Source organism: Chiloscyllium plagiosum, unplaced genomic scaffold, assembly GCF_037043375.1.
Source record: "Chiloscyllium plagiosum isolate Xiang-an unplaced genomic scaffold, Cpla_swu_hap1 HiC_scaffold_10, whole genome shotgun sequence".
NCBI classification, from domain to species: domain Eukaryota; kingdom Metazoa; phylum Chordata; class Chondrichthyes; order Orectolobiformes; family Hemiscylliidae; genus Chiloscyllium; species Chiloscyllium plagiosum.
Window position 1 is genome coordinate 89695233 of NW_028270148.1, and position 12123 is coordinate 89707355.

At 41.6% G+C, this 12123-nt stretch overlaps 2 protein-coding genes across 3 annotated transcripts in view; one reads left to right on the top strand and one right to left on the bottom strand.

The window, feature by feature from the left end:
* polr3f (polymerase (RNA) III (DNA directed) polypeptide F) overlaps nt 1-11482 on the bottom strand; it is a 35460-nt gene extending 23978 nt beyond the window's left edge. Inside the window, exons 1-2 of the mRNA XM_043696336.2 lie at nt 11065-11482; nt 3722-3839 (exon numbers count right to left, since the gene is read on the bottom strand). Of these exons, the coding sequence (XP_043552271.1) occupies nt 3722-3839; nt 11065-11120 (174 nt within the window). The 5' untranslated portion in view covers nt 11121-11482. The remainder of the gene's footprint in view (nt 1-3721; nt 3840-11064) is intronic.
* A 587-nt stretch (nt 11483-12069) lies between these two features.
* Nucleotides 12070-12123, top strand: part of dzank1 (double zinc ribbon and ankyrin repeat domains 1) — a 113928-nt gene continuing 113874 nt past the window's right edge. For both annotated transcript variants that reach the window (XM_087991535.1, XM_087991537.1), the window contains exon 1: nt 12070-12123. The gene's annotated coding sequence lies outside the window, so the exon portion shown is untranslated.

Here is a 12123-nt window from a genome sequence, read left to right on the forward strand (position 1 = left end):
ACATTATACATGCAAATAACAATCCTTCAAACCCTGGAAGTTACATTCCAAAATTCAAGCAGTTGGAGGAAATGCCCAGAAATTAATGCTTCATTAATAAAAGGTTAAAAACCTAAAACACAAACAAGACATTACTGCAAAACTAAACTGAAAACAAAAAATGCTGAAAATCACAGCAAGTCAAGCAGCACTCGAGCGTTTCAAGTCAAAATGACTCTTTATCAGAGCTGACGTGAGCCACAAACCCAACGGCAAGAACAAATTCTCAATACAATATGGGTCCAAGTCACACCCGACACTGAAGCCCACAATATAACTGACTCTCTCGTGCAATAATAAGGAAACAGACTTACAGCAAACACCAAATTGTCATCTTTCAAACAAGATGTTAAATGTTATTCTGTCTATATATGGATAACAAATAGCAGAAAATTCAACTCAGAGTCTGGCCAACACTTATCCGTTGATAAACAACTACAAGTTCGTAGGTATCATCACATTGCTGTTTCTGGGACTTATTCACTCATTGGATGTGGGAGTCTCTGGCTGGGCAAACATTTATTGGCTGTCCGTAGTTGCCTTTATGGAAGTGGAGGTGAGCTGACCTCTCGAACATCTGCAGTCCATGTGTTGTAGGTAGACCCTTAATGCCATTAAGGAGAGAATTCTAGAATAAGGAACTGCAAGGGAACATGTAGGTGGTGGTGTTTCCTTGTCTTTTTAGGTAGAATTGGTCATGTGCTCAGAAGGTGCAGTCCAAAAGTCCTTGGCAAATTTCTGCAGTGCATCTTATAGATAGTACAAATAACTGCTACGGAATGTCAGCAGTGGAGTGACTGAATGCTTGTGGGTGTGGTGCCAAAGCAGGTGGTTTTGTCCCAAATGGCATCAAGCATTTTTGTTGTTGGAGTTGCACTTATCCAGACAAGTGCAAGTATTCCATCAAGCTCTTGATGTCTTGGAGATGGTGGACAGGTTTTGCACAACTGTAGTCTGAGCCACTAACCTAGTCCTGTAGTTCAGTGTTTCTGGTCTCTGGTAAGCCCCAGGATGTTGAAAGTGGAGTGAAACAGAGATTGTGACACCATTCAACATAAACATGTCGTGATTAGACTAACTTTTAATGGAGATCATAATTACCTGGCACTGGCACAAGTGTTACTTACAACTTTTCAACCCAAGCCTAGAGATATTGACTAGATCTTGTTACGTTGGACTGCTTCAGTATCTGAGGAGTCGTGAATTGTGCTGAACATTGGCAAACATCCCCAATTCTGGCCTTATGAAGGGAAGGTCACTGATGAAGCAGCTGAAGATGGTTGGGTTAGGACACAACCCCGGGGAACTTCTGCACAAATGTCCTGGGGCTGAGAGGACAGACTTCCTGATGTTCCAACTCTGATCTCCAGCATCTGCAGACTTCACTTTCTCCATCTTCCTATGTGCTAGGTATGACTCCAACCAGCTGAGAGCTTTTCCCCAAATTCCCAGTGTCTCCAGCTTTGCCAGGATTCTTTTGAGACCACAAGCGTGATCTTCAGATCAATAGCTGTCACTCTAACTTCACTTTTGGAACTGAGTTCTTTTGATCATGTTTGAACCAAGCTGTAATGCAGTGGCCCTAATGGCAGTGGCCCTAATGGAATCCAAATTGAGTGTCAATGAGTAAGTTATTCCTGAGCAAGTGTTGGTCTTTCATCATTTCACTGAAAATGGCAAGACAACTGGTGAGGTTGTAATTGGTGAAGTTGGATTTGTCTTGTTTTTTGTGTACACAACACAACCTGCTGCAATTTTCTAAATTGTTAGGTACATGCCAGTGTGGTAGTTGTACTTGAATAGCTTTGCTGGGGTGCAGCAACTCTGGAGCACAAATCTTTGGTATTATTGCTGGAACCCTATCAAGGCTCATAAGCCTTTGAAGTATCTAGTGTCTCCAACCATTTCTTGATTTCACATGGAATGAATCAAATCGGCTGAAGACTGGCAACTGTACTGCCGGGAAACAGAGGAGGATCATCCACTTGGCACTTCTGAATGAAGACTACTATGAATGCTGATCTTCTACACTGATGTGTTAGGCTCCTCCATCATTGAGGCTGGTGATACTTATGGAACTACCTCCTTCAGTGAGTTGTTAATTGCCCACCACTATTCATGACTGGATGTGGCATAACTGCGGAGCTTAGATCTCATCTGTTGGTTTTGAGATCGATTAGCTCTAATTGCTTATGTTGTTTGGCATGCAAGTAATCCTGTTGTGACTCATAACCAGGTTTTGCCTGGTGCTGCTCCTGGCACGCCCTTCTCTGCTTTCCACTGAATCTGGATTGATCCCATTGCTTGATGGTAATGATGGAATAAGGGATATGCCTAGCCTTGAGGTTGCAGATTGTGTTTGAATAAGATTCTGTTTTTGATGGTCCACAGTGCTTTATGGTTGCCCAGTCTCGAGATGCTAGATCAGTCAATTTCAGTTCAGACCATGGAGCCACACAGTGCAAGGGACTCTCAATGTGAAAGCAGGACTTCTATCTCCACATGAACTGTGTGGTATCTCGTTACTGATATTATAACAGACAGATGTATCTACAGCAGGCAGACTTGTGAGGAAATGGTTACATATGACTTTTTCCCTAACCACCTGCTGCTAGATTGGGTCTGCAATAATGACTTTTAGGGTGTGACTGGTTTGGTAGTGCTGCTGCTGAGCCACTCTTGGTGGTGGACATTGAAGTCTCCCACCCAGAGTACATTCGGCATCCTTGCCACCCTCAATGATTCCTTGAAGTGTTGTTCAAATGGAGGAGCACAGTCATCAGCTTAGGGAATCAGCAGTAGGTTTTCATGACTATGTTTGGCTTGATGCAATGAGATTTTCCAATGTCCAGAGTAAATATTGAAAACTCAAAGGGCAACTCCCTCCTGACTGTGCCGTCACCTCTCCCAGGCCTGTCCAGTTGGTAGGAGAGGACATATCCAGGGATGGTGATGGTGATGTCTGAGACATTCTGTAAAGAATGCTTCTGTGAGTATGACTATGTCAGACTGTTGCTTGAATAGTGTGAGAGACAGCTTTCCCAATTTTGGCACTAGCCCCAGTTGTTAGTAAGGGGGACTTTGCAGGGTCAACAGGGCTGTTTTGCAGTTGTCCTATGTTGATGCCAGGTATCCAGGTTTCATTTTTAGTGATTGATACAACTGAGTGGCTAGTTCAGAGTCAACCACATTATTGAGAGTCTGGAATCACATGTATGCCAGACCAGGTAAAGATGAAAGATTTCCTTCCCTGAATGACATTAGTGAACCAGATGGGTTTTACTCCTTCCCCAATTATTAGTGGTTCGTTAATGTTAGAATCTTATTGCCACCATCTGCCATGGAAGGATCGGTACCCAGAACATTACTCAAGTTTCCAGATTAGTGAAAAGCAAAAGAGCTGTGGATGCTGTAAATCAGAAATAGAACCTGCTGGAAAAGCTCAGCAGGTCTGGCAGGGAAACCATGATCCAACAACTTGTGTTTCTGTTTGCATATTAATGGTCTAGTGATAATACCACTCGGCCATTGCCTTGTTGTGTACAAATGTTTGTTAATTTCCCACACTACAGTAGCTACAACACAAAAATCTCATTGAATATTCCAAAATGCTTTAGAGTCAGAGGTTAGCATATGAACAATATGAATACAATAGATTTGTTATGAATATTTAATAGCCTACTATTGCGAGAAGTCTGTTGATAGCCATTGCCCTCTTCTGTGGCTCCACATGTGGCATGTCATTCTGAATAACTTGGTCTGTGATTCCTTGTGGGAACTGCTGGCAGAGTTCTATAATCCTAGAAGCAAAAAGGAAATTATAATAAGTCAATGTGACAACTACAGTATATGGTCTAATTTAACTGCTCCGACACAGTAAAATGCAAGTATGCTCCTTACAAGATATTCAGAAGTGTATCACCTCAGTACTGCACTTACCAGTGAAAAACTACAGTACGTATGCTATACTCATGATGGAACAGAGAACATATAGTTTATATCACGAGGTAATAGCATTGAGGAGTCAATACACAGTGTAAAAAAAATACAATCATTTGAAAGGTCAACTCTGAATAACTTACTTCTATGAAAAGTATTTGATCTTCTTAATTATTTTATGTTGCTAAAGTTGTTCCCATACTTCAGTTTCTGTTCCATCACAACTGGTGTCAATGCAAACCAATGCAAACTTACCTCCTGAATATGTACCTGATAACAAAAAAAAAATCTTTACTGAGTCACAGGAGAATAGGAGCAGGATTAAACCGTTCAGCCCCTTGAGCCTGCTCCAGATTCTAGATCATAGGAAGTGGAGAAGATTTGTTGCACAGGTTGAGGTTCTGGACATAAATTTGCTTGCTGAGCCGGAAGGTTCGTTTTTCAGACATTTTGTCACCATACTAGTAACAGCATCAGTGAGCCTCCGGTGAAGCGCTGGTGTTATGTCATGTCATGCATTCTATTTATATATTTAGGTTTCTTTGGGCTGGTGATGTCATATCATGTGATGTCATTTCCTGTTCTTTTTCTAAGAGGGTGGTAGATGGGATCCAAATCGATGCGTTTGTTGATAGACTTCTGGTCGGAATGCCAAAGAACCAAAGACACATACATCAAACACCACCAACTTCATCAGCAAGAACAACATTGTCAAGCTAGTGGACCTATGCCTTATCACCCACTTCACCTTTAATAACAAAACCTACAGACAAATCGAATGCAATCTCCAATATCAGGGTTCTTAGCCAAGACAGTAATGCAGAGACTGGAACAAACAGCTCTGCCAACCATCCAACCCTAACCTTTGTCATCACTAAATGAAACGAATTACAGGAAACCTTCAAGACCATCAAATAATATACTTACTGGTATAAAATTCACAAAAGAGGAAAACAACAAGCTGCCATTCCTAGATGTCACAATAGAGCGAACAGTCAATGGGGAACTTTGAACCAGCGTCTACAGAAAAACAGCACATACAGACCAAATATTGAACTACAGAAACAATCATCCCAACACCCACAAAACGAAGCTACATTAGAACATTATTTCAATGAGCCACCACACACTACAGCACAGAGTAACTAAGCAGAGCAGAGGAAAACCACCTATACAGTGTATTCAAAAAGAACTGTACCCAATGAACACAGTCTGCCGATTTCTCAGCAACAAACACCAACAAGCAGACAAAACATGCCCAGAAAATCTAGCCACTCTCCTACAAAAGACATCTCGGAAATCACTACCAGACTACTCAGACCTCTTTGCATCATGGTAGCTCACAGATCTGCCAATACACATTAAACAGCAGCTAATGAACTTAAAAGACCCTATAGGGACAACAAGCAAAATGAACGTCATTTACAAAATACTGTGCAAGAACTGTAACAAACACTACATTGGACAAACCGGCAAAAAACTAGCCACCAGGATACATGAACATCAACTAGCCACAAAAAGACATGACCCACTATCACTAGTATCCTGACATACAGATGTGACTTGACTTGGACAACACATCCATCCTCGGACAAGCCAAACGGAGACGTGCATGAGAATTCCTACAAGCATGACGTATCAACAAACATATCGATTTAGATCCCATCTACCACCCTCTTCGAAAAAGAGCAAAAAGTTACATCAACACCAGATAGGACATCACCACAGGATATGACATTGCCAACCCAAGGAAACCTAAACACAAATATAAAGTGGGACATAACACCAGTGCTTCACTGGACATTCACTGATGATGTTAGCTAGTGTGGTGAAGAAACGTCTGAAAAACCAGCCTCCCCACTCAGCGAGCAAACTTACATCCAGGTTTTAGATAATGGCTGATCATCGACCTCAATGTCATTTTCCCACATTCACTTTTTATTCCTTAATAGAATTAGCAAGTAGAGATCTACTGATCTTGGTCTTAAACATACTCCATGACTGAGCTGCTACAGTCTTGAGATGTAAAGAATTTGAAATGTTCATTACCCTCTAAGTAAAGATTCATTACTCATCCCATTCTAAAATAGCCAGTATTTTATTCATTCAAAGAATGGGTTCTTCATTCTAGACAATCCCCTAAAATCACTGTTCTTGCACTCACCCTATCTACTGCTCAAATGTTTAATAATTTTTAATGGGATTTGTTTTAATGGCTTTTGTTCTAATTTCTAGAAAATACAGGCACACGGTCTCCTCAACCGCTCCTCAGGGCCATCCAGAACCATAAGATCATAAGACATAGGAGAAGTTATGCCATTCAGCCCATCAAGTCTGCTCCGCTATTCAATCATGGCTGATAAATTTCTCATTCCATTCTCTTGCCTTCTCCCTGTAACCCTTGAACAATCAAAAACCCGGGTTAAATGTACTTAATGACCTTGCCTTCACAGCCTTCTTTGACAGTGAATTACAGATTTACAACTTTCTAGCTGAAGTCTTTTCTCCTTACCTCAGTCCTAAAAAGGTCTTCCCTTTACTCTAAGACTGCACTCTCAGATCCTAGTCTCTCCTATCAATGGAAACATCTTCCCAAAATCCACTCCGTCCAAGCCATTCAATATTCTGCAAGTTTCAATTAGATCCCACTCACCCTTCTAAATTTAGTATAGATCCAGACTCCTTAAACAGTCCTGATATGTTAAGCTTTTTATTCCTGGGACCATTCTCGTGAACCTCCTCTGAACAGGCTCCACAGCTGTATAGAGGAATTCGATTATTTGAAGTTGCTGGGTGGGCAGTTTTTCATTTGGATAATTAATTTGACCTTAAACAAAAGGAAGCCATACTGCACATAACTGCATTAAAAAGCACGTTTACAGAATTTTTATTTCATTTAATCACTAAAATTTGTACAAACACTGGATATCGCTGAAACATTCATGACATTTTACAAATCAAATCACTTTGTGTACCTGTACAATAAATAAAATTCATTGGAGGTGGAGGTCGGTTTTATCTTCGAAGAAAAATTTCCAGCCGCTGTTGCTGGAGTTGCTGCTGTCTCTTCTTTTTTCGCGAACATTTGGCAAAGATGCATCAACTTAACGGCATCGACTTAGTCTTGTGTTTTGTACCACTCCACTGTCAATAGGTTCGTTAACGGGAAGGGGAGGTGGTGTCGGTATCAAATTTTCCTTCCCAACCACGGCATCTGTACTTTCCCGCTGTGCTTCCGTGACTATGTTGACTATCTGATCATCACCAAGTGTCTCTGTTCTGATGTCATTGTCACAGTTCACCCAAGCATCAATGTCAGCCTCTACAAGGTCTCCTAATCCCAGCTGTCTGCAGTTTTCGGTGATGTCAGTGGTTAGCCTTTGGTCTGGATAGGTGCCCGCTTCACTGTCACAGCTACCAACACGCAAGCCATTGGACCAACATTCCGCAAGTGTCGATGGCTTGATGCAGCAATCATGAACAAAGCGCCCTTGACTATGAATGCCTTCATAATTTCCTACACTCATTTCTCTTCATGGTCTTCACAGGACAGCACACAATGTGTTAAGGTAATAATATTTTTTCATTATTGTGATGATTCCCCAATTGAGCGGCTACAACTTTGAAGTGGTGTTGAGTGGAAAAAACAAACAAAGTCATAGAGGGAATGAAGACACCACTGATTTTGTCATGCATTTTAAATCCTTCCGCATGTCATTTTTCTGTGTTAAAATTATTTCAACATTGTGACAATTGACTAAGATTGTTGCACCAGTGTCATTAACACCTCTTTGCTGTAACGTTTGCACATCTTCTTCAGTGCAAGTAGCCATCATTTACCCTGTACTGTAAACAAAAGATGCAATCATTGCACCATTGTTGGTAACACCTCTATGTTGTAACCGTTTCACGGGATCTTCAGATCCTGTTTGGATAATTCGATTTTCAGATAATTGATGTTCGGATAATCGGTGTTCCTCTGTACATCCTTCCTGAGATATGGAGCCAAAACCTGCGCACAGTACTCCAAATGTGGTCTGACTACAGCCTTACATAGCCTCAGAAGTGCATCCCTGCTTTTATATTCAATGTCTCTTAAAAATAAACACCATTATTGCATTTGCCTTCCTAACTAATGACTGAACCTGCAAGTTTACCTTGAGAGAATCCTGGACTCCCAAGTCTCTTTGCACATTTAGAAAATACCCTATGCCTCTATTCTTCCTCCCAAAGTGCATGACCTCACACTTTCCCACGTAGTACTCCATCAGCCACTTCTTTGCCCACTCTCCTAACCTGTCAAAATCCGTCTTCAGCCTGCCCGCCTCCTCAATGCTACCTGTCCCCCTACCTATCTTTGTATCATCTGCAACTTAGCTCAAAAGCCCTCAGTTCCTTCATCCAGATCATTAATGAAAAACGTGAAAAGTTGTGGTCCCAACACAGAGCCTTGCGGAACTCCACCTGTCACCAGCTGCCATCGTAAAAAGGATCCTTTTATCCCCACTGTGCGCTTCCTGCCAGAGAACCAAGCTTCTATCCATGATAGTACTTTGCCCTTGTCTTACTCAGTAGCCTCCTGTGTGGCACTTTGTCAAAGACCTTCTTGAAGTTCAGGTAGATAACCTCCACTGGTTCTCCATGGTCTAACCTGCTCATTACTACCTCAAAGAATTCTAGCAGATTTGTCAGGCATGACCTCCTCTTGATGAAACCATGCTGACTTTGCCCTATTTTACCATATGCTTCCAAGTTTTCAGAAATCTCATTCTTCATAATGGATTCCAGGATCGTACCCACAATCATGGTTAGGCTAATTGGTCTGAATTTTTCCATCTTTTGCCTTACTCCCTTTTAAAACAGAGGAGTCATGTTTACGATTCTTCAGTCCTCTTGGATCTTCCCCGATTCTAGTGATTCCTGAAAGATAGCCTCCACTATCTCTTCAGCTATTTCCCTTAGAAATCTGGGGTGTAGTCCATCTGGTCCAGATGATTTATCCAGCTTCAGGCCATTCAGTTTTTCTATCACCTTCTCCTTGGTGATTGCCACTATACTCACCTCTGCCCCCTCACTCTCCTGAATTGTTGGGATATTACTCATGTCATCCACTGTGAAAATTGACAGGAAGTAATTATTCAGTTCCTCAACCACTTCCTTGTTTCCCAATACTATCTCTCCAGTATCATTTTCTAGCGGCCCAATGTCCACTTTTGCCCTTTATTTCTCTAAAGAAACTCTTACAGTCTTCCTTTATATTACTGGCTAGCTTCCCCTCATATTTAATCTTCTCCCTCCTTTTTAATTGTTGCCCTCTGTTGGTCTTTGTAAGTTTCCCAGTCCTCTGGTTTCCTTCACCACATTATATGCTTTCTCTTTTCCTTTAATGCAATCCCTGACTTCCCTAGTCAGCCATGGTTACCTAATTCTCCCTGTACCATGCTTCTTTTTCCTCAGGATAAGTCTCTCCTGTGTCTCCTGAATTAATCCCAGAAACTCCTGCCATTGCTGGTCCACTGTCTTTCCTGCCCGGCTCCTCCCAGTCAATTCTATCTAGCTCCACCCTCATGCTTCTATAATTGCCTTTTTTCAGCTGTAATACCATTACTTCTGATTCTATCTTCTCCATCTTGAATTGCAAAGTAAATTCAAACATATTTACAATCACTGCCTCCCAAGGGTTCCTTCATCTTAACCTCCCTTATCAAGTCTGCCTCATTGCACAACACTAAATCCGATATTGCCTGTTCCCTAGTGGGCTCCACCACAAGCTGCTCCAAAAGGCCATCTCAGACATTCCACAAATTCCTTTTCTGATTTTCCTAGTTCACCTGCATATTGAAATTCCCCCATGATGACTGTGACATTGCCTATCCTATACAGCTTTTTCTACCTCCTGGTGTATCTTGTGCCCCAGCTGCTGACTACTTTTTGGAGACCGATACATAACTCCAATTATGGCTTTTTCACCTTTACAGTTCCTCAATTCTACCCACAGACTCTATACTATCTGACCCTATTCATTTCTTATTATCGATTTAATTTCAATAGATTAGGGTTGTTTTCCAGAGCCAGCCAAGAAGTGACTTAAACACAGTGTAAACATGGGCTTGGCTAGAGTGGACAGGAATTACCTGTTTCCCCTAGCAGGAAGGTCTATTATTGACTGCACAGATTTAAGGAGATCAGTTGAAGGATTAATGGGGATAGAAGGAAAAACTCTCTCCCCAAAGTGTCGAGAATTTGCTGTTCAATTGTGGTTGAGGCAGAAACCTTCAAAGGAGTGAGAACATGCTGCTGAAACACTGCAACTGCCAAGGTTTTTGATTAGGTGCTAATAAGTAGGATCAGGATGGAAGTTTATTTTATTCTGCCAGTGTAGACACAATAGGCTGAACTGCCTTTAGGTTTTCGACGATTCTCTTATTGTTCCATTAGTGACCAGGCCCTAAACTCAACTGCCTTCCTACATGTCTCTGCCTCTCTAAATCATTTCTCTCACTCCCACACTTCTTTACTGAGTTTTTGGCCATATGAGGCTCCCTGATTTGTTCTATAAAGTACACATGAAGTTACTTAGGATGTTCCATTAATAAGTGCAACATAAATAAGTCATAAAAAATAGAAAATACTGGAGAAACTCAGTTTAACATTTCAAGTCAGTTAATACCTCGAGTCAGGAATGACTTCTTCAGAATTGAAAGGTGTTGGAAAGTAGATCCTTTTATATTTTTGACAGAAGCAGAGGAGGAGCAAGAGTTCAGAAGGTAGAGGTGCCAGTACAAAATACAAAAGGAGTTGTTAACAGTGGAAAAAAAGAAATGTATATTAAGATGTGAAAGGGAGCGAATTGGCCCTTTCTAGTAAGTGCCATGTAAACAAGACAAAGACGACACGGTTGGGAGACGTGGGGAAGGCAGAAATTAAATACTCCCCATGCTAGAAGTCTCAAATAGCACGGAAATTTTCAGCAGCGTCTGAAGAGTGAAAACCTTTCTTCAGTAGTGGAATTTTACAACGCGAAAATGGCTCTATCCTGTCATTGTAGCCAGTAACAAGAAGGCAAGAGCTACACAAAAACATTACCTGCTTTCCAGCCCTACAGAATCTACTGCTTCTTGCTTCACTTTCACATCAGCCATTATTTCAATATATTGGTGCTGATTCAATTATCAGCATGACAACATATTGGCGACTGAAGGATTTGTTTTTGGATCTGGTCTACAGTGCTGTTGACGTGCCCCTCGGTCCAATGTTGCAATTCTTGCGTTCGTTGTATCAAATCTCAGCATCAACGTTCCAAATGCCAGGCTCACCCTCCAACCCCGGGGTTAACGATCCACAGCGTCAACTCTGAGCTGGGGGCCTTTCATTCTGTCGGCTCAGCCTCTTATTCTGCAAAAAGGCCAGAGATTCATTTGCCAGGCTGCACCCCTCGCTTCTCGTCGTTAATTACAAGGCAGTTCTGAAACTAGTGAAAAACCAAAGAGGCAGCGGATTAATTCTGTGACCATGTTCTCTGGCAATCTGAGAAGCAGCTATCTAGTTTGAACTGGGGCCTAACCAGAGTTTGGCGCTTTTGCTGCAAGCCCTGTTATCAAGAGTGGTTAGTTGCAGACTTTGTGTTGCAAAGGACGAGCAATCATCCGAGACAACACGTTTACCATCCCTCTGGGAGAGGAAAATAGATGTCTTAAAAATGCATTCGTTTAGTTTTGCTTTACGTGGGATCTGATAATGGCGCAGCAAAGTTAAACAAAATCTCATTAACTGATCAAATTTAAGGAAAGTAATAACGGGGATAAGGGTGAGGAGGAGAAAATGTAGACTGGGTGAGCTTTAATTTCACATCAGGCACAGAAAGAAATAGACGGGGCGAAAAATTTCGGATTAAGAGAAAATAAAGTAAAAATTAAAAGTTTTTAATTAATTTGTAGAGCCAGATAGTTATTCCCATCAATCTGACACTTGAAATGTGGACGGGCAGGTGTTGGATTGGGGTGGCAAAGTTAAAAAAAATCACACACCAGGTTATAGTCCAACAGGTTTATTTGGAAGCACTAGCTTTCGGAGCACTGCCCGTTCAACAGGTGATTCTACAACCACCGTATGAAGGAGCAGCACTTCGAAAGCTAGTGCTTCCAA